Source organism: Corapipo altera, unplaced genomic scaffold (assembly GCF_003945725.1).
Source record: "Corapipo altera isolate COAL_440 unplaced genomic scaffold, ASM394572v1 98, whole genome shotgun sequence".
Lineage (NCBI taxonomy): Eukaryota > Metazoa > Chordata > Aves > Passeriformes > Pipridae > Corapipo > Corapipo altera.
In genome coordinates, this window is record NW_020884914.1 from 5,776,892 (window position 1) to 5,800,718 (window position 23,827).

At 43.4% G+C, this 23,827-nt stretch overlaps 1 protein-coding gene across 1 annotated transcript; it reads left to right on the forward strand.

The window, feature by feature from the left end:
- Window positions 1-3,238: 3,238 nt before the first annotated feature.
- On the forward strand, window positions 3,239-14,005 carry IL20RB (interleukin 20 receptor subunit beta). Its single transcript, XM_027655011.1, has 7 exons — window positions 3,239-3,296; window positions 7,327-7,453; window positions 8,179-8,369; window positions 11,524-11,648; window positions 12,268-12,418; window positions 12,723-12,868; window positions 13,404-14,005. The coding sequence occupies exons 1-7, from the start codon at window positions 3,239-3,241 to the stop codon at window positions 13,527-13,529; spliced, it is 924 nt and encodes a 307-aa protein (XP_027510812.1). The 3' UTR covers window positions 13,530-14,005.
- The last annotated feature ends 9,822 nt before the right edge of the window (window positions 14,006-23,827 follow it).

Consider the following 23,827-nt stretch of genomic DNA (forward strand, 5'->3'; position numbering starts at 1 on the left):
CAGGGGTAGGCAGGGCAACTCAATGGAGGGGCAGGCAAGGCAAGGCAGAGCAAGGCAAGGCAAGGTAAGGCAGGGGTAGGCAGGGGAAGGGAAGGGGTGGGGCAGGCAAGCAGGGCAAGGCAAGGGAAAGCAGGGCCAGGCAGAGCAAGGTGAAGCAAGACAAGGGAGAAGCAGGCAGGGCAAGGTAAAGCAAGGGGGGGTAGGTAAGGCAAGGCAAGGCACAGCAAGGCAAGGCAGGGTTAGGCAGGGCAAGGCGTGGGAAGGGAGGTTGAGGCAGAGAAAGGCAAGGAAAGAGGGGATAGGCAAGGCAAGGCAAGGCAAAGAAGGAGTAGACAGGGCAAGGCCTGTCTTACTTTGCCCCCTCCCTTTCTCTGCCTTGCCTTGCCTCTCCCTCCCTTGCCTTTCCTCTCCTTCCCTTGCCTTTACTTGTAGTGATCTGTGAGTTTTTAACTACGTTCAGTGCTCTGTTTTGTGATGAAAAATCAGGTTTCTTATCCAAGTTGACAAATCTGCAGCTGAAAAATCACTGGAATCAGTATCTAGGCTTACTGGCCTGAATTACTTGAAATGCAAGGCAAGACTCACAAAGCAAAGTTAATCAGACAGATACTTATCTTTAGAAAAACATGTTTAATAACTTTTATCTTTAATAAATTTAGAAAAATTTGCTTAATAATGTTAAAATATTTCACAGAAACATAAATGGAGACAGAACTGATAAGGAAAAGTTGTCAAAATGTTTATTTCATCAAATTTGAAGTTACTAGTAAAACCAACAAAGTTCTGAAACAAAACAGTAAAATTGAAAGAGTTCTTTTATCTCTATCAAACCAAATATTTGCATACAGCATTCCAGAATAAGGGAAATTTCAGAAGGTATTTTTTCCTTTAATTGTTTTAATCTGAATAATCACTTCTATTCCAAACCTCTTGTTTTGCATACCTTAGCCCTGTATAGGCACTACCTTCAGCTTCCACCAAGCTTTCTTTAGACACCTCACTTTAGGTGACTGTAATCAAGGAAGAAAATACAGTATAATATTATTGCCATTTTCATTTTAGAGTTCTGTTGATAACTCAGGGTAGTTGCAATCCTAATTATTACAGCAGACTCGCTCTTCCTTTCATTGCCCATCATTGATTGACTCTGATTTGGGGTTGTATCCATTTTTCCCACCTTTGAAAATGAAAAGTAGGCTGGCAGGGAGAAACATTTGGAAAGGAATACTTCCAGCTGTGTACTTGGTTCCAATAAATCTCTTGCAAACTGTATGCAAACTCCTTTCTGTGCATCTGTTTCAGTAATAAAATGAATGGTTATGAGGCACAGTTTGTTACAGATCATGTGGGTTTTGAGATACTTCTCAGCTCTTGTCTGAATATTTAATCAAAATACACCCACATGTTTATGGCACCACAAGAATAACCCAGTGAAGATCCAGATGTGGTGCCCAGCTCTAACTGAGCAATAGCTCAGACCTCAGGGTTGCCTTATTTATAATTTCTTTGCACAGCAAAAGAACAGATTGCTGGGTTTTTTCCCCACTTATAATTAAATTTTGCCTTTCTTCTGCAAATACTTATTTTGCTTCTCAGCAAAAGCAGAGTATCTTATTGCTAATACTCTTAACCACATCCATACTTTCATCTTGGACATTTCATTTCACAACAATAATGAAATCACTCACCACAATATTCACCTTTTGGTTCTCAAAACAGACACTTGATAAAAGGAAATTGGGATAATGAAGAGCAAGAAGATAGAAGTTTACTCGAAAGGTGTTTCAGAGAACATCCTTCTACTATGAAAGGAAAACATTCCCACGTTTGGGAAATGTAGAGAATTACGTGCCTTTCAGTGTGTCCCGAAGATGGAGAGAAGAAGGGAAAGGAAGGCTGGAAGGGATGCAGGAAGGAAGGGAGGTAGGAATGGAGGAAGGGAATTGAAGGAATGATGGAATGAAAGAGGACAGAAAGGAGAAAAGGAGAGGGAGGGCACAGAAAGGAAGGGAAGGAATAAAAGAAAGAAAGAAGGAAGAGGTGAAAGAAGGAAGAGAGAGGATGGGCAGAAGGTGCAAATTTGGGAATTTAGTTGACTGTGCTGCTCCTGCAGTTCTGAAAATCTGGAGACCTTTGATTAACTGAATACAAATTTTATTCTTTCATAAATAAAAAAATCCCTTCTTTCCTTGGAAAACATGTACTAAACATGTTTTGACGGATCCCTTCAGTTCACCACCAAGAACAGCAGTCATGTATTTGCTATTAAAAGGTATCAGAAATCATTTTTTAAAGAAATGAAAAGCACCTTCTGAGGTGACAAACTGTAAGAACAAGGAAGGGGTTTAGGAGTGAGGTTTCTTACACTCACTTCCATCAGAGCTGAAAACATTTGGTGGGATTTGGCTTTTTCCTCATGTTTTCTGTACGGTCCGAATTTCATTTTATTTACATGACCCTTTGCAGAATATAAGAAGCTTCCACCTAAACTTTGGCTTTCCCCTGGCCTTGAGGTTGAACAAAACCAACCTCACAAGCACAAAGGGAGCTGCTGCTGCAGCCTTGGAGCCTGTGGGAGGTTTGGGTTTCTCTGAAGGTGTCAGAGCTACCTGCAGCTGAAGATCTGCCTTCCCTCGAGGTGAGATGGAGCGCAATGGACTTTGGAAGATGAGAAAACCTTGGGATATGCCCTCCTCAACACACACCCAACACAGCCATCATAAAAGCAGTATTTGAAGATAAATTGGAGCACACAAGCCCCTTGTGCCAGCCCCGAGGCACAAAGTGCTTTGTGCAAGGACATAAAACATGCCCCTGTAATATGGGGGAACGTTCCTGGTGCTTGGAAGCATCAGGACTTGTGTAGTTTGGGGCTGAGCAGAAAAGTGAGCATTTACAGCTACATGGACATATCCAAAGTGTCCTGTTTCCTCCTCATAATGCCTTTGTTTAACACATATAATTGCTAATGAAAGAGTTACACCATCTAGTTGAAAGTTGCACAGACCTGTAAAGAAATGCTGGCAGCAGATTATCGGGGCACTCCCTGGAACTACACCCTCCCGGGGTTTGTGAGACAGGAGGTGTTTGTGAGACAGGAGGTGTTTGTCACACTCCCCTGGAGCTCTACCTCGTGCCCACCATGGCAGATTTGAACAGGGCTCCCTGTCCAGGAGGGGAAATTCCTGAGCTGTGTAACAGGATATGAACGTGGGAAAAGGCGACAAACACGAGCAAAATGTCATTAAAGCTCATCTGCTTCTTCCTCTGCACCCTGATTGCATCAAATCTCACAGGTAAATGACTAAAATATCTCCAGTTAAGTGAGAAGACAAAGGGTTTCTGAGTCACAAAGTCTTTTGTCCTTTTGTTAAACATGCCTCTGCAGTACTTAAGCCAAAGAGTATCAGGTCAGGTGACATTGAATTTTAATTCTTTTTCTAAAATTTATGTTAGAGTGAGCAAATGAAAAAACAATCTGTAAATTCTGTGTTCTACAGGTCAATTCTGAACTCTAAAGGGAAGTTTCAGCTTGAAGGAATTTAAATAATGCTGTATTTGTCTCTGCTCTTTTGCTGTTCTGTAAGAAGCTGAACCCCTCGGTTTTTCTATTAATGCTGATAACTTTGAGCACAGGGATGCCTTGCCTGTGGAGTGGATGCAGGGTCAGAGAGGAAGGATATAAAGTGCTAATGAATAGCTCAAAGTGATTCACTGAGGGTCTCCTTTACCCTGGAAGGAGGTTCTGCAATTTGTAATCTGCTTCTCCAGGTAAATGCTGGACATCAAACACATCTAGAAGGGGTTTGGCCTCAGATCTTCTGACTACATTTCAGTACTTTTGATGGTCAGTCCCCTAGAAAGCAATATGGTTTGCCAGTGTGCTTGGGTTTTGCCTAGTTCTGTCTTAAATGTGCCATCTTAGGGTGTGTCAACAACATTCAGGTTGTTTCTTGCTCCATTTTTTCTCTACCTCAGAAAAAAAAATTAATATCTTCCTTATTATTTATAGTCCTTAATTTCTGATTACAGAAACTACCAGGAGTTAAGGATGCCTGGCTTTCATTTTCAACATTTAATTTACAAAGAGATTCCTTTATCTTCTTGGGATGCTATAGACATTATTTTCTTGTTCCCATTATTCAGAACTCAGAATTCCCTTGTCAGATTCTCCTTCACTGATATTTCCTCAAATGGAGAGGCAGACCCTGCTCCAAGATACAAGAAGCTGGGGTAATTGGTGTCCTCCAGATTGGCAAAAGGAGATTAAATGATACAACACTTGAAAGTTAAAAAGCCAGTGCTTACTAGCACAGCAGTGAGGAAGGATTTCTCAGGCCTATAAATAACATTTTACGGACATACCAGGAAAAGTGGAGATGGGATAAAGCAATGCACTATGCAACACCAATTCTGGAGTTACTGTTTCTTCTTGTGTTGTTGAGCCCCTGAAAGGAGAGGATATGATGAATAAAGAGGTAATTGTATTCATATTTTTGCAGTGTTCACATATTACTTAATAGTAGTGATGAAGTAATGATGAAACATTATTGTGTTCTGTATTCACAAAACAAGAAGGATATCAAAATCTATCCCAGAGCAATGGAATTTTGTCAGGGTTTATTTAAGACATTTTAAACTGAAAAGTAAGAGAGACAAATGTATTGGACTCCATCATGGTTTTTTTAATTGTAAATTCTTTATGTTTAACAAAAAGAGGATAAAAATATTATACAAAAAGGGTCATCACCATTCTAAGTGGAAATATATTCTTTGTGTAACAAGTGTACTGCTGAGAGGGTAGGAGGCAAAAATGCTATTTACAGAGAAAATCTGGACATGTCTCTTTTTGACATGACTGAAGACATTGGGGTAAGAGTCAGTATGGCTTGAAAGGCTGTAGTTTGGCTTTTCCTTTGAGGTTATTTCCATACTGCTTGGGAAACCAAAATCAGATGGAAATGTGCAGCCCTGGGCTCTCAGCCCTCTGAGTCCTGCCTGTGCTCTCTGCCCAGTTGTCCCCTGCACTTTTTTAATGATTGTTTCTTTTTCCTTCGAAATGCATAGACCAAAGTTAATGGATTATTTTAGTACTTCTCTGTTTTTACTTGGTGCTTTCTCTGTTTATATAACTTAGAACTGTCTTTTCTCCCAGTGCTAAACTTGTATTTGCTACAATTGTTTTGTGGGCTGTTGCAACAGATGGGTTGGAGAAACCATGAATATAATTTGTTTGGATATGACACAGGATACATTATGTCTAGATCAAAACTATTTTGGAAAAGCATGAACCTCTCTTCCAAACTATAACTTTCAGCAAGTTTCAGAAACTTAAACCAGTGAACTTCTTTTATACAGACTCATGCATTGGCATCAGGTACAGAGTTTTTCCTAGTGAAAGGAAGAAAGAAACCATAGTTTCTGCATCTGAACTTTTGTGGTTCAGCTGAAACGAGGTGACAGGTCTCACTGTACCAGTAGAAGAGTCACTGGTTTTGCCAGGATAACAGTGGACTAAGCTAAGCACAGTCTGGGAAGGAAAACTGGTTCCAAGCAGCTATGGAATAACCTTTGGGCCATTAAAAGCCAAAGTCCAATTCAGAACTATCTTCCTTTAAAATAGGTTTCTGGACAGTTTAATAAGACAACGTTTAGTACTGTTGAATACAAATATACGTATCCAAAAAGTCCTAAAGTCGAGGACTTAAAAAATTAGTAAACACTCTTGTGCAGTTCACCCCTGTTCAGACCTGGAAAACTTCATTGCGTGCATGAGTCATGTGGAAAACCAGTGTCTGATCATGTAAATGAGGATTGTTATGTAATTCACACACTTAGGTAAGCCAGCTCCCAAAATTAACACGGGAACCAAGAGTACAAAGAAAAGTAGCAAACACTCTAAATGTTGAGAAGCATGGAGAACACAAGAGACCAAATGAGTGGTTAAGCTGCAGTTTGACATCATTAAGGACTTTTTTTTTAAAGATTAAAAAGTGCCTTGACACTCATATGGAGCCTCAGCCAGCCACAAGTGACAAAACTGCTGATATGGCAGAGAGTGACTCCTCTGGTCTCTAAATGGCAAGAAAACTTCTCATCCCAGAAATACCTGGATTTTACTTCAAAGAACAGCTGAGAGTTGTGTCAACAGATCTGTATAACGTGTTGAAAATCATAAAAAAGTTGGCAACAAGGTTCCCTCTATCATTAGTGATTTTATAAAGATATATATATACAGGGAATATTCTAAGGGTAGAAAGAAGACAGACATTGTTCCAATGCTTTAAAAGAGCAATTGTCATGAAAACATTGCTCAGGGACTTGTCAACTTGATTTTGATCCTGGGTAGAACAACAGACATTAACTGGTTTAACTTTGTAAACATGGCTCAAAAGAAGACACCCTTTTTAATGGCAAAGACTGTTGGACTATAAACCTGTCAAGTGAAATAATTTAATAAAAGAATAATCTTTAGGTAACATATTGGGACAGAACAGTTACCTTGTTTTGGGGAGTGTGTTTGCCATTGTTACACTGGGTTGGTAGAAACTACTCCACCCATTCCTGCCTTCCAGAGGTTCCTTGGGAACCATTCCCTGCTGGGCAGAGAGAACATGATTGTCCTGGGATGGGAGAGCAGCAGAACAGAGATAAGTCTGTTCCCATAGGGTAGTGCAGGATTTTCCCATGGGGAATCCTCCTTTCTGTGCTCTGCTCCAAACACTGCTGAGGATTTTACATCAAGATACCACAGGATAAAATTAACTCTACTGTGGGTACCATCCCATGCTTTGATGATCTCAGAGTAATGTAATAATTTCATTTATAGAGCATTAAGTAAGTTTATTCTATTAAGAGGTACTTTGCAGCCTACAAGCACTTACATTATTAGAATCCTGCAACATGAAGGGAGCTATAGCAGAGCCAGGATCTTCAACAGTGTCCAATCCAACTTGGAGAGAAATTGCACATTCAGAACCACGGCATTCATTGGAACAGTTTATAGAGTGCATCTTTTACTTGACTTCATTAAATAGAATTGGATGGCTTGACCTTTTCTCACAGTTTCACTGATACAATGAAAACCTCTGGAATAAGGAAAAGGCACCTTTACCTTTCTGCACACAGTGCCAGCCTGACTGCTCTGTCATTTGCTCTTTGGTTGTCATTTCTTCTTCTTTGCAAAATACTTTCAAATACTGAAGTGACAGTAGTGAAATGAAGAGTGTGTATTTCTGATGGAAAACACTGTTTTGTACTATTGTTCTAAGCTGGTTTTTTTTCCTAGTACATTCAATTTTTTCTCTCTTTTACTGGGAATTTTAGGTGAAGAAGCTTTGCTGACAGCACCGCAGAACATCTCCATTCTTTCTACCAACATGAAACACTTCTTAACTTGGAGTCCTGTGATCATCCAGGGAGAAACTGTGAGATACTCAGTTGAGTTTCAGGGGTAACTTCTGGTTTTGTCTTCTTGTTTGCTCTTTGAACACTGCTTATCTACACTTAGTCCTACTTTGTTTTCTTTTTCTTTCTTTTTCTTTTTTATTTTTATGTTTTGAGCACTATTCAGCTCACAAGCATAAGAGAAGTTTGATACTTCAGGACTGCTAATCACAAGTGTGGGGGGGAATTCCTCTTACTCCAGTTCTGAGACTGTTTAAAGGTTCATCAGTACCTGAGTAATCCAAAGTGTGCATTGTTTCCATATAAGAAACCTGCCCTTATCCAAAGAATTCAAAAGTTAGGAAGATCAGCCAAAGTTTATGTAGAAGTAGAAAGCTTTTGAGATTTATTCAGTGTTAATCTTCTAAACATTTAACACACATCACAAAAGGTTTCTGATACATCTTGAGCTATGACTCGTATTACAGTATGGCTTTGGAATTCTGGGGTTCCAGGAAGGATCAAGTCAAATGAGTGGGTAGGATGTGATGCACCGACACTGCGTTGGCTCTCCCCACCTCCCACAGCACCGTGCTGCATTTGGCTCATGAGCAGGCTGGGAAATGTTCTCTAGATAAATCTAAAACACACCCATATTGCTTTCATACACTCCTGGTGTTCCAGCATATCCCGGTACTGGTTTTCCCTGGGAAGGACTAACAGGCAGCCTTAGCCCTGTCACAGATACATCTCCTGTCACACTGTTGCCCGTGTGCTTTCTTTCCTCCTCAGGGAGTACGAGCGAGTGTACGCCAACGAGAGCTGGATCCCCATCTCCGAGTGCTCCCTCATCACAGCCACACTGTGTAACATCACAGAGGACATCTCAGCCACCGTGGCCTATAACCTGAGGGTGAGGGCAGCTCTTGGTGCCAGGAGGTCAGAGTGGGGCACCCTGAAAGGCTTCTTCAATCGCAACACCAGTGAGTCCCACTAGCGGCTTAAGCTGCGTGGTTCGTGTCAGCTTCTCAGAGTTTGGTGGTGGGGATCCCTCAGGAGCTGGGGTTGTTGAGCCTGGAGAAGAGGAGGCTCAGGAGAGACCTCATCACTCTCTACCACTCCCTAACAGGAGGCTGTACCCAAGTGGGCATCAGTCTCTTCTCCCAGGCAACCAGCAGCAGGACAAGAGGTCATGGTCTTAAGCTGTGCAAGGGGAGGTTTAAGTTGCACATTAGGAAGAAGTTCTTTACAAAGAGAGTGATTTGGCATTGGAGTGGGCTGTCCAGGGAGGTGATGGAGTCACTGGACTTGGTCCCATGGTCTGAGTGACAAGGTGGTGTTGGGTCACACGTTGGACTCAATGATGTCAGAGCTCTTTTCTAACCTTTCTAATTCTGTGTGTCTGTGATTCTGTGTGTCTGTGATTTTGTGTGTCTGTGATTCTGTGTGTGGTGCCTGCCACACAAAGCCCAGATATCCACAGAGCACATCCTGCTTCTCAACTCCTCTCATGCTGTGCTGGGTGTTTCACTCCTAGACAGCCATGCTGTGTCCTTGGACAGGAGGCAGGGCCAAATACACCAGGGCTTGAATTTGAAGAGTTTCAAAGACAGCCAAGGTAACTGCAGGCATTACTTCTGGCAAGCTGGTTGTTCCTGCTCCTGATTTCAAAGAGTTGTGATCAACTAGGATAGCTGCCAACTAATCCATGTCATCTAGTCACTTCTAAGGGCCCAGAGCCTGATCCTATGGGAGCATTCACTCTAGTAAACAGCCATGTCACCCTATGTCTGCCTTATGCTGTCCTGAAAATCCAGCTCCCTCCTCCCATGTTGTCAGATATATGAACTAATCTCAGAAGAGGAAAGAAAAATAGAAACCACATAATTGCCCTCATTCTAGCAATGCAGGGTATTTTCTCCATATCCTTTCAACTCCTGCAAAGCCTGAGGCCCAGCTCAACCCAAGGATCATGATGCAGCCTAAAATTAGAGTACAATTTCCAGGGTTTCTCTGGAATCATTACCTCTGTTCTCTGCCATGTATTCAACTGCTTTCTGCAATAAAAACTTATGGTGGAAAACCTCTGTTGAGGTGACTATTCCGCTGTAACTCTCAATCTGGGATGGGCAGCAGTCATCAGGTCTAGCTAAGGGAGAAAATGCCTGTCCTAGACCAGAGCTGACCTGATATTAAACCTTCATCAGTCTTTGGAAGTTATCCACTACTTCATGAGTGAACAGTCCTCGCTCATACAGAACTCTCAGCAGAGTAGCATCAGAAGTGTCACCTAATTTGTTGAATGTGTCACTTGGTGTGGAAGATTATTCTAGATAATGCCTTAGCTGAAAAATCCCTCCCTTTTCAAGGAGCCCTGGTGGCACAGAGTTGAGCCACAGACCACAGTGTCAGGCAGAGAGAGGGGAAGGACATTCCTGAGACTGACATGAGAAAAGCAGCAGCTTTCTCACAGTTCAGTGAAGTATTTGACAGCTTAGTCCTGTGCCTCAGGGACCTCAATACAATCCTCTGGCTAAGCTGTGAAAGTTAGAGGATACAGTTTGCAATGGGATGCAATGTGAATACGACAAAGGTTAAAAAGAGAAGGAAAAGTCGCTCTAAGTTCTTGTCCTTCTGCATTTTTACTGCTTGCTCTCCCTTGTCTCTGCTTTCACATGTCTTAGGAAACCTGGCATGGAGTCTGAGAGGAGCTCAGGAATCCAAACACAGCCCACAGGTTGTGTATGGGGTTCCTAGACAGTCAGGGCATCAGCACAGCCCACAGTGCTTCCAGGCTGAGGAGCTCCAGTGTCAGAGGCGTAGGTGCAGAATCACATAAAGCATGATAACACATGGAAAACACTTTGAAAAGTTCTTCTTAAAACTAACAATTTAAGTCAGTCTCACTTCTTCATTTATCAGAATTCAAATAGTTAGTTGGTATCCAGTGTGCCAGCACAGAGCTAAAAAGAAATGCTCTTACTTGGTTGGTGGTTGCATCTTGCAATGCCCCTTTGTTGCTCAATATTTGTTTTTAACTTCCAAATAATGTTATCAATTTTCTGTTTTAATTTTGAGGCACAGTGTTAAGCAGAATTTCAGCTTCCATTTTAAAAGTACAAGTAGATTTCTGGGCCTCCCATTTGTGGCACATCCATCATAAACATACTTGGCTTTTATGTTTTCATATTGCTCAGTACTTATGGCAGTTCTCTGGATGTAAAAGCAAATTCTATTAAGAACATCTCTTCTGTGTGGGACTATGCACTGCTTTCCTTCCTTTCTTGAAAGCAGGGAGGTTGAAACTGGTTTTAGCTACAGCAGAGTGCTAAGTAATGGCATAGATAAGCAGTGCAGAGATGATCTCTGTCTTGTCTTGATTCCCAGTTCACAACTGTACAGTGTGTAGTTTCATCTATACTTGACCGATTCTCATTATTTCACTAATATTCCTCCCAGCAGAATTCCGGGCAAAACCAAGCTTTGAATACCAAAGTAAGCAGGAAGCAAATCACCTACAGATTCACTTGCATAAATTTACAAAAAATTAAGCCACAGCAGATCATCAGCCCAAGTCTACATAAAACCATGTAGACCCTAAAAGAAAATCAGGATTCATGTGAAATGCCAGTTATCCTGAGCCTCATAATGCTTTTTCCTTCACCTTTGAATAACTGCCAAAATTCCCATGAAAAAACAGTGGCTTCTCAGCTCCTGTTCTGCGTGTTAGTGCTGAGCTAATGCCCAGGAGCAGAAGAGCTGGGCTGATCTGGTGTCTCTGCTTCTGGCTGCCCAGCTGGTTCTGCTGCAGTCGGTCACGTGGGGCCCTCAGGCCAGACAGTTCCTCTGCTGGAGAAAATTCAAAACCTTTCAAGTTCTGTGCAACTCAGCTCTTGCCAAGCTCCTGTTTGAAATGCCTGTCATGGTCCTTCTCCTGCTGGAAGTCTCTTACTGCATCTACACATCCTGGGAGGTAGAGCAGAGGGGTTTCTGCCCCACTGAAGCAACCAGCTGTTATTCCACGTTAGTGTTACTGTACTTGTGATGGTAGCTTCTCTTCCTCTCCAGACTGGGAAAAAGAGGAGGGTTTTAAAGGTTGCCTCTGATGTGATAATGGTGCTCTCTCTGTGTTGGCAGCTTCCCTGACCCCCCCTGTGATGAAGGTCATAGCAGATGGGTATCATTTACTAGTGGAGCTGGAAGACATGGGGCCTGCCTTTCAGTTCTGTGTTCTCTACTGGAAGAAGGGCCAGGAGAGCAGGGTGAGTGTTACCCTTGGGCTTTGGTTAATGAGAGAGAGCCCTCAGAGATAGATCACACAGACACTGCCCAAGGCTCGTTTGCCAGTCCAAGCTCCTGCCGGGAGGCTGGAGGACCTGCCTGGAGTTGGTGTGTGCAATATCACTCTGCACATACCACTGGGCTGCTCTTACCCTCATGGAGAAGGTTGTCTGTTCCTTCCACGTTTCCTTCTCTGGGAAGAGGAGTCCCCCCAGGTACCTCAACTGTTGAAAGAAAGCAGAAGGCAGGTATTCCTCACACACAGCACAACACTCAGATCAGGCAGGACCTTAGTCACTGAGCCCTTACACCAGGGGAGTAGGTTACAGTCTAGTGTTGAGGTCCAACATCACCATTATGCCTCTTTGGTTTACGGGTTCTTCTTTCCATCCCCTCCTACCCTTCCAGATGTGTGTGGTCTCATTCTGCACTCCACTGTGCTTCCTCGTTTGCTGTCCCTTTCTTCCCTTACTCACAGAGTCCTCACTGACACCTCCTGCTGCTCCTTCCTTTCTCCCAGTAAAGTCTGGGCAGCATCATGGCAGGGCTTCTGTTCCAAAACCTTGTGTCCTGATGCCTTCTCTCCTGATTCTGTGGCAGATGCAGCAGAAGCTGGTGAGAGAGGTCAACTCTGTGGTTCACCTGGACACCATGGAGGCAGGAGCTGAGTACTGTGCAAAGGCTCAGTCGTACGTCGAGGCCATCAACAGGAGCAGCAGCTTCAGCCAGACCCAGTGTGTGAGAGCCCAGGGTGAGAGCCAGCCCTGCTTCCTATTCCTCTGGTGTAGTCATGTCCAAGGACACCCAGCAGATCCTCCTTTATTTCCACCCCATATCTCCTGTCTTGTTTGCAAGTGTGCCCATTTGTTCCTTGGGAGAGATAAAAAAGGGAGACTCGTGAGTGCAGCCCCCTGCACTGGCACAGGTATCCTTTCCTGGAGTGTGTCAGTGAGGGATCTCACCAGGATGGGTGCAGGGTGCAGGCTGACTGCAGTGAGTGTTTGTCCTCACAGTGTCTCTGAGAAGTTTTGTTTTGCTGCTTCTGTTATTTCCAGGTGACACATCCATGTGGCTGGTTACTGCCCTCATCTCCTCTGCTGGCTTTGCTGTGGCTGCTTTAACCCTGCCTTTCCTCACCTGGAAAACAAGTAAAATCTTTCAGTACTCCTGCTGCCCCATTGCTGTCCTGCCAGACACACTGGTAACTTTTTTTACTGTGCTTTATTGGTTTTTAGGGTGCTGGGTATTCCCAGGAGCATGGGTCAGGCAGGAAAGGCAGACACATAGGAAGCCACGCTTATTCCAGCATGATGGGCTGAGCTGCAGGAACCCAGCAGCCCTGAACTGGCTGCACAGCTGTCACTGCCTTTAACACAGAGCCCTGAGCAGAGAAGATGCTCCTGGTGCTTGTGAGGCATGGACTGACCCTGCCTGAGCAGCTGCTCCCTGAACCAGATCTGTGTCATTGGCAACATTGCTCCACGTCCCCTGGAACTAGCTCTGAGCTGCTCAGTTCCTTGGTGAGGAGAAACCTGACATCAAAGGCTCCCTCAGGAGTGTGTTTAAACACCCAGCTCGAGTGACAGTGCAGGTGGCAGCTTTGATGGCTGAGGGTTCCTGAGCACTGGGCAGTTGGGCAGGAAGGATGAGAGGAACAGTTTGTGGGGAAAAGCAGAAATAGAAGCAGACCAGCTCATCAGCCTGAGGGTGTTTGAGTGAGTGCATTTGTTTTGCAGAAAGTATCAGAGCCCTCCAACCAGCTGATACTGTGTGGCAGTGAAGAGGCTGAGCAGTGTGATCTGACAGTGGTTGTGATGCCCTCAGAAGAAGTTCTCCGACTGTGGCTACAAGAAACACTTTAGAGCAGCCCAGAAAACAAACAGCCTCTTTGCAGCATCTTCATCCATCTGCATCAAAAGCAAGTAAGGGTGACAGCTGCCAGTTCTATGCCTCCCCTTCACATCCTTACCCAGGAGCAGACATGAGGTAACTCAGTTCCCTTTCCCACATGGGTGGTCCCAAGGCAAAGCTCACCCTTCGCCCAGCAGGATTTCACCAGAGCAATGCATTTGGAGCCCAGTGCCTTAGTTCCAAACCATTTCAGCCTCAGTGTTTTGCCCCAGTAAGAGCTTCTTACATTACAAAACCAGCTGGGATGAGCAGGGAAAAAAATGTTTTTAGGGCTGCAGGCCCTGAGGTGACACTCATTGAAAAGGGTGTTGGCAGTGATTGAATCCTGATTTGCTGCGTGTGACAGATAACAATGTATGGTGCCACCAAAACTTACAGACAGTGCCATGAGGGATGACTGGATTTCACCAGTACTTAGGAGCAAGTGATGAGAACATTTTGGGTGCAGAGCTTTGCAAGAGCAGCAGCGTCACTAACAATGTATAGGTCCAAGATCACCCAGTCAAATATAGGAAAGCTGTGTATGAGTGAAGGAAAAACTAGGACCTTCAGAAAAAATATAATTAGGAATTAACTGTTTCAGTGAGAGGAAGTGGAGGAAAACAGGGAAAAGATTGAGAAAGGTAGGCTCAAGAAATAGGAGAAGAAATAAAAAGGGACAAAAGTAAGAGCAGATCATGGTCAGGATTGCCCAGGGTGCCTGCTGGGCACCCCTGGGGTTCAACAACAGGACACTGACTGTGTCACACAAGGCAAATGATCTTCTGTGGTCAGGAGGGCCAGGCTAAGGGGCAAACGGCTAACGGAGGAATATCAGGATGTATGGATCAAGCATCACAGCATTGTCATGGTAGTGATGATTCCAGGCCTGAGAACATCACTATCCTTCAGATATCCCATCCTCTTAAGGAAAGATATTGCCAAAGACACAAGAAATTCCTTCTAAGTACAAATAAAATATAGTTGTTTTGTATATTGCAATTGTGGCTGTCACTTTGGGGGAAAAAAAGTAATTTATTACCTCTGAAGCAGAGACTTGTGTTAGCAGGGCATGAAAAGACATTGATCTGAGAAGCTTTTTTTAAGGCTCTCAGTGGGTCTAATGAAATGCAAGACATCTCTTTCTTAAAGAATATATTTTCTTAAATTTCATTCTTGCAATCTTGCATGAGGCCATCGGGTGGCAACAAAACACCGTGAAAAAGTAGAAGTGACTCGGGACTATCCCTGTATTGTCCGGTCCAGGCTTTTGTCCTGGGTCCTAGTCATCACCTCCTTTTCATGTTGCAGCTCAGTTGCTTGTTTTATTCCTGTCTCACTGGCTTCTGTCTGGACAGTATTGGGATGTAGTACTTTGGTGTCAAATCAAAAGATTATTACTGCTGAATATTTAGCAAATTACAGAGCGAGAAAATCCATGCAGGTCCGAGCATTGAAGACTCAGAGCTGATTATCAGTTTGTTGCTAATTAACTGGGAAATGCCTAGTTGCAATTACCCATGTGATGCTGAGCCCAGACAAGATTTGGGAGCAAAGAGGAGAAGGGCATGTGCATGGGGTGATGTGACAAGTGCTGAGGGTCCCTAAATCAGGCTGGGGTGGCAGTGGAGGCATCCAGTGGCTGACTCCAGCAACAGGCAGTCCACAGCAGTGGTTTTTTGGAGGACAATCAGCACAAAAGTTCACTCCCCTGCAGGATTAAAGGCTCTTTGTCAAACACCCCCTTTAGCCAGTCTTGAATTTTCAAGCCATAGCTCCCCATCCCAGAGGCCTTGGTAGTAAGGCTGGCTGAGAGAGCTCCTGTGCCTCCCATTTATCCTTATTTTATTGGATGAGTTTAGTGTCTTGGTTTCTAGAGTGCCCCACAGGAAAATGTCCTTGTTCATTCCATGGCTAAAGGTCCAAAAAGTCTCAGCAATTCCTCCTATCTCTTCCCCTGACACTGTTGCATTATGGCAGTACCAGCAATTGTTTAGGGATACAGAGAAAAGAAGGGAAAGAAAAGGCCCCTTGAATGTGAAAAAATTTATTTTAATGCATAATTTCCAGCTGCACATTAAGCATGGAGCATATGTTTCTTTCTTACTTGCAATAACAGATTTTATGTCCCTCCTCATTGCCAATAAAGCAGCTAAACTGTTGTAGAAAACTGTGCAGACAACGTTAAACAAAAGAAACAGCTGAAAAAAAATTCTTACAGTAGGGGCATGGAAGGGGATTGTTTGAGTGCCACTGCCACCTCAGCGAGACTATTTTCAATTTACATCAGGATATTCCATTTTATGGCCACTTGAAGCCAAATTTGAGATGGTGGTTGAAAATCCCCAGCAACCTCCTCGCTTTAAGGGCTGGGCTGCACTTTGTGGAGCCTGAACAGAACAAGAGGGATTCCTCTGCCCCCCCTGTACCCAGTAGCACAGTGGCACTGGCGTGGGCAGCTGCCATCGGTGCCTCCCTGCTTCATTTCCCTGCATTCCAAGAGTTAATTGTGCCTCAGCAGTCATGGCAACCACTGCCTTTGATCACTGATTTTGCTCCCACGACCATGATACCACATTTCAAAGAAGGACCAGACGAGTCACCACAGTGAAGAGCGCTGTGTGCTGACGAACTTTGCTCTCTTTCTTCTTTCTTTCTTTCACGCTAAGTGGCTCCATTTCTTTCAAAATATGTTTCTTTTTTACTTTTCTCAATATATGTTGTATGAAAATAAAGCACAAACCTGCAGCATCTTTTCAGTGAGTTTTGTTTCCGTGCTGAATGTTTGTAACCTGCCGGCTGTGACTCAAAAAAACCCCAACTTTCTCCTTGTAAGAACAGAAGAAATGGTACTAAGACCATTTTTCAAAGGAAAAATCATGCAGACAAGCATAAAAACTGCTGGTTACGTGAACATTTGAGAAGAGCTACATATTACTGCATTGACAAGAAAACAAGGAATTCAATTATCTGTTCTGTGACACTAAGTGGCTGAAATATAGCCTAATTTTTCCTGTGAAGTGTATTTCCTTAGAAGTCTATTGCTGTTTACAACTTTTAAAGGCCAATATTAATATACAGTCCAGCATTTCACTGTCCAATCAGATATTTACCTTGACAAATTGCTATTTTAAGTATTTACTGCATCATTTCTGCATGTTTTGTCTCTTTAAAATTTAACAGCTTTCTTATAAAATTAAAAAGTAACCAAAATCACTGCAAGTCAATTGAGTTTCTTGCAAAGGTGGTACTGTGTCCTGCAAATGAACTGCTACAAAGATAATAAACATCCAAACCACTGCAGATACACATATTTGCTGTTCAAAGAATGTGTGTACAGATGATTCTGTTGTTATTACAGCACAAAACTGCAGAAACAGAAAATTACTCAGTTCAGGTCTCTTGTGGTCTTTCTCAATAAATGGCCTATAAAAAAAAATCAGAAATTACTAAATCAAGATATAAAAGCAATTAAAAGATGGCAAGGTTAAGTGAAATTGCCCAAGTAAATACATCACACGGGGCCCTAATTTGGTTCCACGTGGTGCCTGGGCTATAATTTAGCTGTTACTACAGAAATGGCTCCATCTGAGGATTTTAATGTCCGGGATTTGCTCGGGATCAAACTCTCACCTTCCTTGAGAGCCAAGGACGAGCTGTCACGGTGCAGCCCAGCAGACAGTGATCCTACCCCAGACATCCTGCTCACCCTACAGCCCCCAGTCCCACAGGGGGGAGCAACCCAAAGGACCTGTGCCTTCATTATCCCTTGGGATATTAACAGTATCTGATGGGGGGGGGTTAATTTTTACATTATCTTTTATTTTTTTATCAGACATCTGAATCAAGAGCGCGAGGCCTATTTAAAGACGGAGCAGAGGCTTAAAATAATTATATTCTACCTGCCAAACAATTCACATTTGGCAGGACTATTTTAACTGAGTACTCTATATCTGTATCTATCAAATCATGCAAATCTGTTCTGTGCTATGGTTGTTGCATTAACTTACACAGAATAGAAGGGGTCTGTGAAACCTGAATGACTTGGAGACTATCAGTGAGCACATGGTGGAGGAAAGAAGATGTCTGAAGATGCACACAACCTTAGACTTCAAGGGGAGAGGTGGGATGTTCCCTACCTGAGACCTTGCAAGATGCTGAGAACAGAAAGGACTTTTTCCCCAGCCAAAACTCAGTCAAGGAAAGGGTTGGAAAGAGGAAATATTCATGATCAGCTGTGAGCTTGGAAATATTACCAGGCAGTCTTTACGCTACTGCTGAGCCTTTTTCCTCTTGCAGCTTCATTCCCATTTAAGTTCCCACATTTACAGCATTTTTCCTTTGAAGAATTTCTCTTTTATTTTGCCCCCCTGCTGAGGCCAGAGAGTTCATATAGACCTGTGAAAGTGGTCTCTGAAACAAGGCAGCTCTATACTTTTTAGCATATTGCGGTCTTCAAACCTGCCTTCCACTGCACAGTCCTTCTCTTCTCACTGCTGTGCTTTCATTCTGGTGAGTGTCCTGCTCGTCCTCCAGGTTGCTCATATATCTCATCCCTCCTGCTGCTATCCAAACAGGCTGATGGCTAACATTTTCCCTCTTTCTGCCAAGTCCTGGCCTTGACTCCCTCTTCTGCCATCTGCTACAACTTCATTGTTAAATTTGACATTGTTCCCAACACTCTGCTGAGTTTGGTGCTGCCTCAGATGTCCTGCAGTTTAGAGGGTGTCTCTCACCCTGACACTGTGTGTCATTATGGGACAGTCTCACCTAGCCCTTCTCACGCAGTTTGGTATTTTCTTAGTCACTTTTGCATACTCATTCACTTTTCTTCCAATGCACCGTGAAATGCTGTCCCCTGCCAGGCAGGAGCTTTCTGAGCACCAGCCTGTCATCTGCCTGTTGACCTTTTCCCTTCCACTTGGAACAGTTATGCAATTACCTGGCTTTGCTATGGAGAGAGACCTTTTCCACTATGTTTTGCTTTTCCTATCAATCTCTTGATGTTTAGTTTGGTTGCTTTGCCTTTTGCTGCGCTCCTGGGGGAGAGACTCGTGCTCAAACTGAGGCTTGGTACCAAAATGTTTAAAACCTCCTGTATGGATAAATGTGCTGTGTCCTGTAGCTTTTGTTAACCAAGTGAGGGTTGGTCTGTTCTCCCAGGCAACCAGAGACAGGAGAAGAGGACACAGTCTTAAGATGCACCAGAGGAGGTTTAGATTGGACATTAGGAAGAAGTTCTTTACAGGGAGAGTGATCAGGCACTGGAATGGGCTGTCTGGGGCGGTGGTGGGGTCACCGCCCCTGGAGGTGTTCAAGGAAAGACTGCATGTGACACTCAGTGCCATGGTCTGGTTGACAAGGTGGTGTTCAGTCACAGGTTGGACTTGATGATCTCAGAGGTCTTTTCCAACCCCACGGATTCTGGGATTCTGTGGTTTGTCTCAGTGTAGATCAAATGCAGTGTTCTGTTGCATTCAGCCTCTAGAGCTGACCTGCCTTCCTGGGACAGCCAAACTTTGCACTCACCTTCAGCATCACTACCCTGTGTCCCTTTGTCTCCGAGCCAGAACTCTGCTGGACATCATGAGCACAGCTCTTGATCTCTTGGCTTGGAATGTGCCTCCAGACAGGACGTGCATTCATTCTGTGCAAGTCATACCAGGCCCCTCAAAAAGCCCTCCCTGCATTTTGCACAGAAACATGAACTGCAGGGTACAGAGCTTGCTCAAACAAATCTGCCTGGTCACCCCTTTCTGAACTAAAATCTCATTGCCAATCATATTCTACCACTTAAAATGCCTGGACATATGGATGAATCCTAATTATGGGAATAAAATGCATGGACATACAAATAAGCAAGTTATTCTTCATATAAATTACACCAAGTGTGCACAGTTTACTCCTTTGCCAGGCAGAAACTGAAAACTACAGACATTTAAATGTTCTAGCTGCTGTCCCTAAAAATATATTGATAATAGAAGGGAAAAAATGTCTTTAAAAAACCTCCATCAAGGAATTCATATGAATGAATTAATCTGTAGTTAGTGGATTAGGCACCTCCAAAGGCACAGTGGGATATAACAATATATACCTTTATATGAATATGGAAATCAGATGCCTGGGTTATAAAAGAGCATGTTTGTTTAATGAACCCTTTGACATTTCTCAGCATTGCCCTGTTCATTGTGGCCACCTTTGCTCTAGAGCTGTGATTTTGCCAGGCCAGGGTGCCTAAGAATATTGAATAACTCACAGGGCTCTGATGTGCAAGAATGCTTCTTTAATCACAGCAATAAAGAATGTGGCTTCTGCTTCTAGAGTTCTTCTTGAGCGGGGATGTAACTTCTTGTAATAACTTAGACATATCAAAGCAGAGATAACCTCAACAAAAAGTGCTAAATATTAATTAAATTTCCATCTTGATCCAATCCAACAGTCGATTGTGAGGAAACAATTCTCGTAACTGCGAGACAGAAAAATTTCTAATTCTAAAAGTAGGATAAACACTACATTTTGTTCACTCCCAGCAGAGGTGGACACACGTAAATGGCCTATTGGGAACAGCCTCAGGAATATCCTGCTTGCTCAGCCCTGACCTTTTGGACTGTCTTTTGAGGCAACTCACCAGTCAGCTCTCCGAGACACGAATCACAACATGACTCAGACCTGTCACTTCTTTTCATCTCCCTTCCTCTCCACCAGCTGCTGGAAGAATTAAATGCAGATAGCAGATAAGTACAAATCTGTTAACATCCCAGTCCCACCCCGGTTTTACACCGAGAGCAGCACTGGATGATTAATCTACTGCTGTTTGGGACAGACTGCAAATCAGAGAGCTGCAAAGCCCCTGTTTGTCACAGCAGGGGAAAGAGTGGCTGCAGTGGGACCGTCCTGGTGTCCAGGCAAGGATGAGCAACGCTGACAGCTGATCAAAACATCCACACCAGCCACTCTGAGGTGGGCGCTGAGGGATGCCCTGTCTGCTGACCAGGGCCAAGGGAATTGTTGTGGGGAAATCATACAGGAGAACCAACAGTTTGTTTTACCCCTTTCCTTTCTGTCAAGACTGCTAAAGGTTTTTGCTACAGCACTGTCACAAATCATTTTTTGCCTGGTTGGTTTAGGAACAGGAAGAATTTCCTGAGCAATCTTCTTGTCCTTGACTAAAATGCCCACAAGCAAAGTACACGAAAGGCACACTTCAAGTCATAAATTAAACTGAAGACCAGGATTTCATATGGAATCAATATTCAGCCCACCTTCACATCTACCCTGGTGGGACTGCCCATTTGCTGAGGGCTTAATTTCTGTAAAAAAACCCAGTACTAACGTCTCTCAGCAGCATCTCTTAGATGAACAGGATTATATAGCTCAGCCTGTGTGCTCAGAGTGCTCAACACAGACTACTTTGGGTCAGACCTCTGAGAAAAAAGAATAAAACCCAAGGTGAAAACGGCACAAGGGAGCCTGCACACAGTGCAGAGAAGACAAACTATGCAAAGTTGACTAATATACAACTGGGGGAATTATATAGAGCATTTCCAGCCCATCCCTCTTCTCTGAATATAAAAGTCAAACTCACCATCTTGCTGGACAGAGTGGGGACAGGGGAATTGTATTGGGGGCACACCAATAATTCATATTTACTGTGGTAGGGGAACAAGAAAAATATGAGCTATGCAGATCCCTATGTCCAAGGAGGAAAATTCTGGCTAGAAAAGGAGATTTTGAAGCATTTGCAAGACAAATGAATTGAGCAGGTGGATTCTGTGGCTCTGTGGTGCTGAGGAAAAGCAAAGATGGGCTGTCAGGAGGGGTCCAGCCCAAGGAGGCAGGAGGAGCTGGGAAGCCAAATCCAGTGACAGCTGGAAAGGACAATACAACCACATGAGGAATCCCAGGAGGGCAGAACTGTAAGAAATGAAAATTTAAAGAAAAGCTATAGGGTTTTAAAAATGTTGATTTAAACCCGGTATATAATCCCACACAGCTGACACTGCTGGTAACAAATAAACAACCAGACTAAGCTCCCCATGCCCCCATCATACCAGAGGACCCAAAAGTAGGGCTTCCTCTCATTTCACTGAATGGTGCTTCTGTTTCCCACTAAGTGAAAAACACAGCCTGATTGAAAGATTCCTTTGCAAATGCTATCATTATTTTAAATCCTCTGGGTCAAATTCTTTTTGGATGCGAGTAAATACTGAGTAATAACAATTTACACTGATCCTGTAAGAAATAGTAAAGGAAAAGGGGTTTAGCTATAACCTGTGAAGGCAGGGGTTTTTTCACAACATCAGAGGAAAGCTATTGCTGCAGAAAGGTTTTTAAAGATTCTCGTAGCCACAAGTGAAAACTACTTCTCTATAGTATTCAAATCCTTCTACTGTACTATTAAAGATAATACCACATAAATACAACTTAATCCAGGCATCTGAACTGCCTTCTGCAACATATGTATGATCTTTCCATTTTTATACACAACAAATCTGATAAACAGAGATTATATAAAGAGAAGGCACTGAAGTATTACAGCATGAGTATAGCACAGACTAGTTTCCTTCTTTTCAAGTAATCCCAATTTATGCAGTCAGAGGAGTCTAATAATGACAAAAAAACCATGACTTCCTTTAGGAAATACAAAACTATTCATATTAAAAAGTAGCATATTTTACTTTGTCTTCGATATTTCTAAATGTTTATTTTTCTAAAAGCTCTGTATCACAAAAGGGACTGAATTTCTGCTTTATTTTTCCTTTTTTTTATTTTTTAAATATACTGCCACTATCTCTGTTCTCAACAGCTCTGCCAGCCTGAAAAAGAAGAATGAAGAAGATAAGGAGGAACAGAAATAGAAATATGCGTTAGGATTAGGAGTAAAAATAAAATTTATGAAGTATTTAGGACAAAATTATCACAGATAACAAAACCCTTGGATGCCCACCCCTCTGGGAGATGGGCACAGGGAGCAGCAGAGCGTGAAGATGTTGGTGCTGCAGCCAGAAAACACAATCCACAGGGCAACAGAAAGAGCAGATTTGTGAGAAAAGAGCTGTAAAGACCTGTAGTCACACTTAGAGAAGTGTGATGATTCAGATGCTGACAGCCACTTGAAAGACAATCCTGAAGAACAGCACCAGCTTCCTTGTGAAGGCTTTCTGTCAAAGTTTCAAGTGCTTTGTTTACTCCTCTAAGCAAGTGGATAACCCTGAGAAACACAGAACATACAAATGCATTTACTAAGTGAATGTCCTGCAACATAAAAATAATGGAAGTAATAATCCTGTGGTTCCTCTAAATAGCTATCCTCTGTATTTCTTGCATGTAATTAAAGCCAAGGAAATAATGCTGATTATTTGGCTGCAAGGTGTCATGCTGAAAGGACTGGAACAAGAGAGGTGAGATTCAATTCCAACAGGACAAGACTGAGCAGAGGAACTCTGCTAGTGCAGACCACTGGAAAAAACCTGGCACTGGGGAGGTGGCTGCCACCATGTATACGCAGGAGCAGCAAAATGAAGGCTCTTAGGAAGGGAAGGGTCTGCAGCACAAAGCTATTTCAGTAACCTTCCAAAGTTGCCATCACAGTTGTTCTCACAGACCATGTGAGTTCTCTCACAAAAGTTTGCTGGTAACTTTCCAGTTTATTTATAACACAAAGTGATTAAAACCAAGTGAGTGTGTATAAATAGTGGAAAATCTCATCAATAGTTAGGTCCAGACATCCAGAACAGGCACTAACAAGAGCCAACACAGAGTCCTATGGCCATCTGTGAGGGGCATCAGGGAGGCAGGAACAGGTCCCTGAAGCCATGTGGTGGCTTCAGGGAGAAATTTCCCCTCATCCTTCCTGGCTTTCTTCAAGGAGTGGAGAAAGTGCCACCACATGTCACATGTGCAGGCAGTAAGGCACAGGAGGAGCTTGGAATGTGGAGTCCATGTGCTGCCTCAGTGGAGTGCAGGGTGGGAGATGGGAGCATTGTCCCTCTGTTAGTGGCTGCATGGTTATTTCCAGGCTTTGCTGGACTGCTCTGAGAGGCCACAATCATTCCCAAGGCTCTTGCAGGGAGTCCAAACAAGGCTAGAAGGAAATACCACTCAGTCCAAAGCCCAGGAGGCACATGCAGCTTTTTCACCACAGAAAATTGCATTCATCTACTCAGGACACAGAACTGCTGTGTGACAAGTGTGGCCAACCTCAGTGCTTGGGCACAGGGTCTTAGGGATTGTCCCTTCACCAGCATCAGGTGCCCTGCTCCTCGTGGCA

Bases quoted from the DNA above. Each gene is read 5' to 3' on its own strand.
- IL20RB (XM_027655011.1), top strand. From the start codon at position 3,239: ATGTCATTAAAGCTCATCTGCTTCTTCCTCTGCACCCTGATTGCATCA. The intron at 11,649-12,267 runs GTGAGTGTTACC...ATTCTGTGGCAG, and splicing joins AGAAGGGCCAGGAGAGCAGG to ATGCAGCAGAAGCTGGTGAG. The intron at 12,419-12,722 runs GTGAGAGCCAGC...TGTTATTTCCAG, and splicing joins CCAGTGTGTGAGAGCCCAGG to GTGACACATCCATGTGGCTG.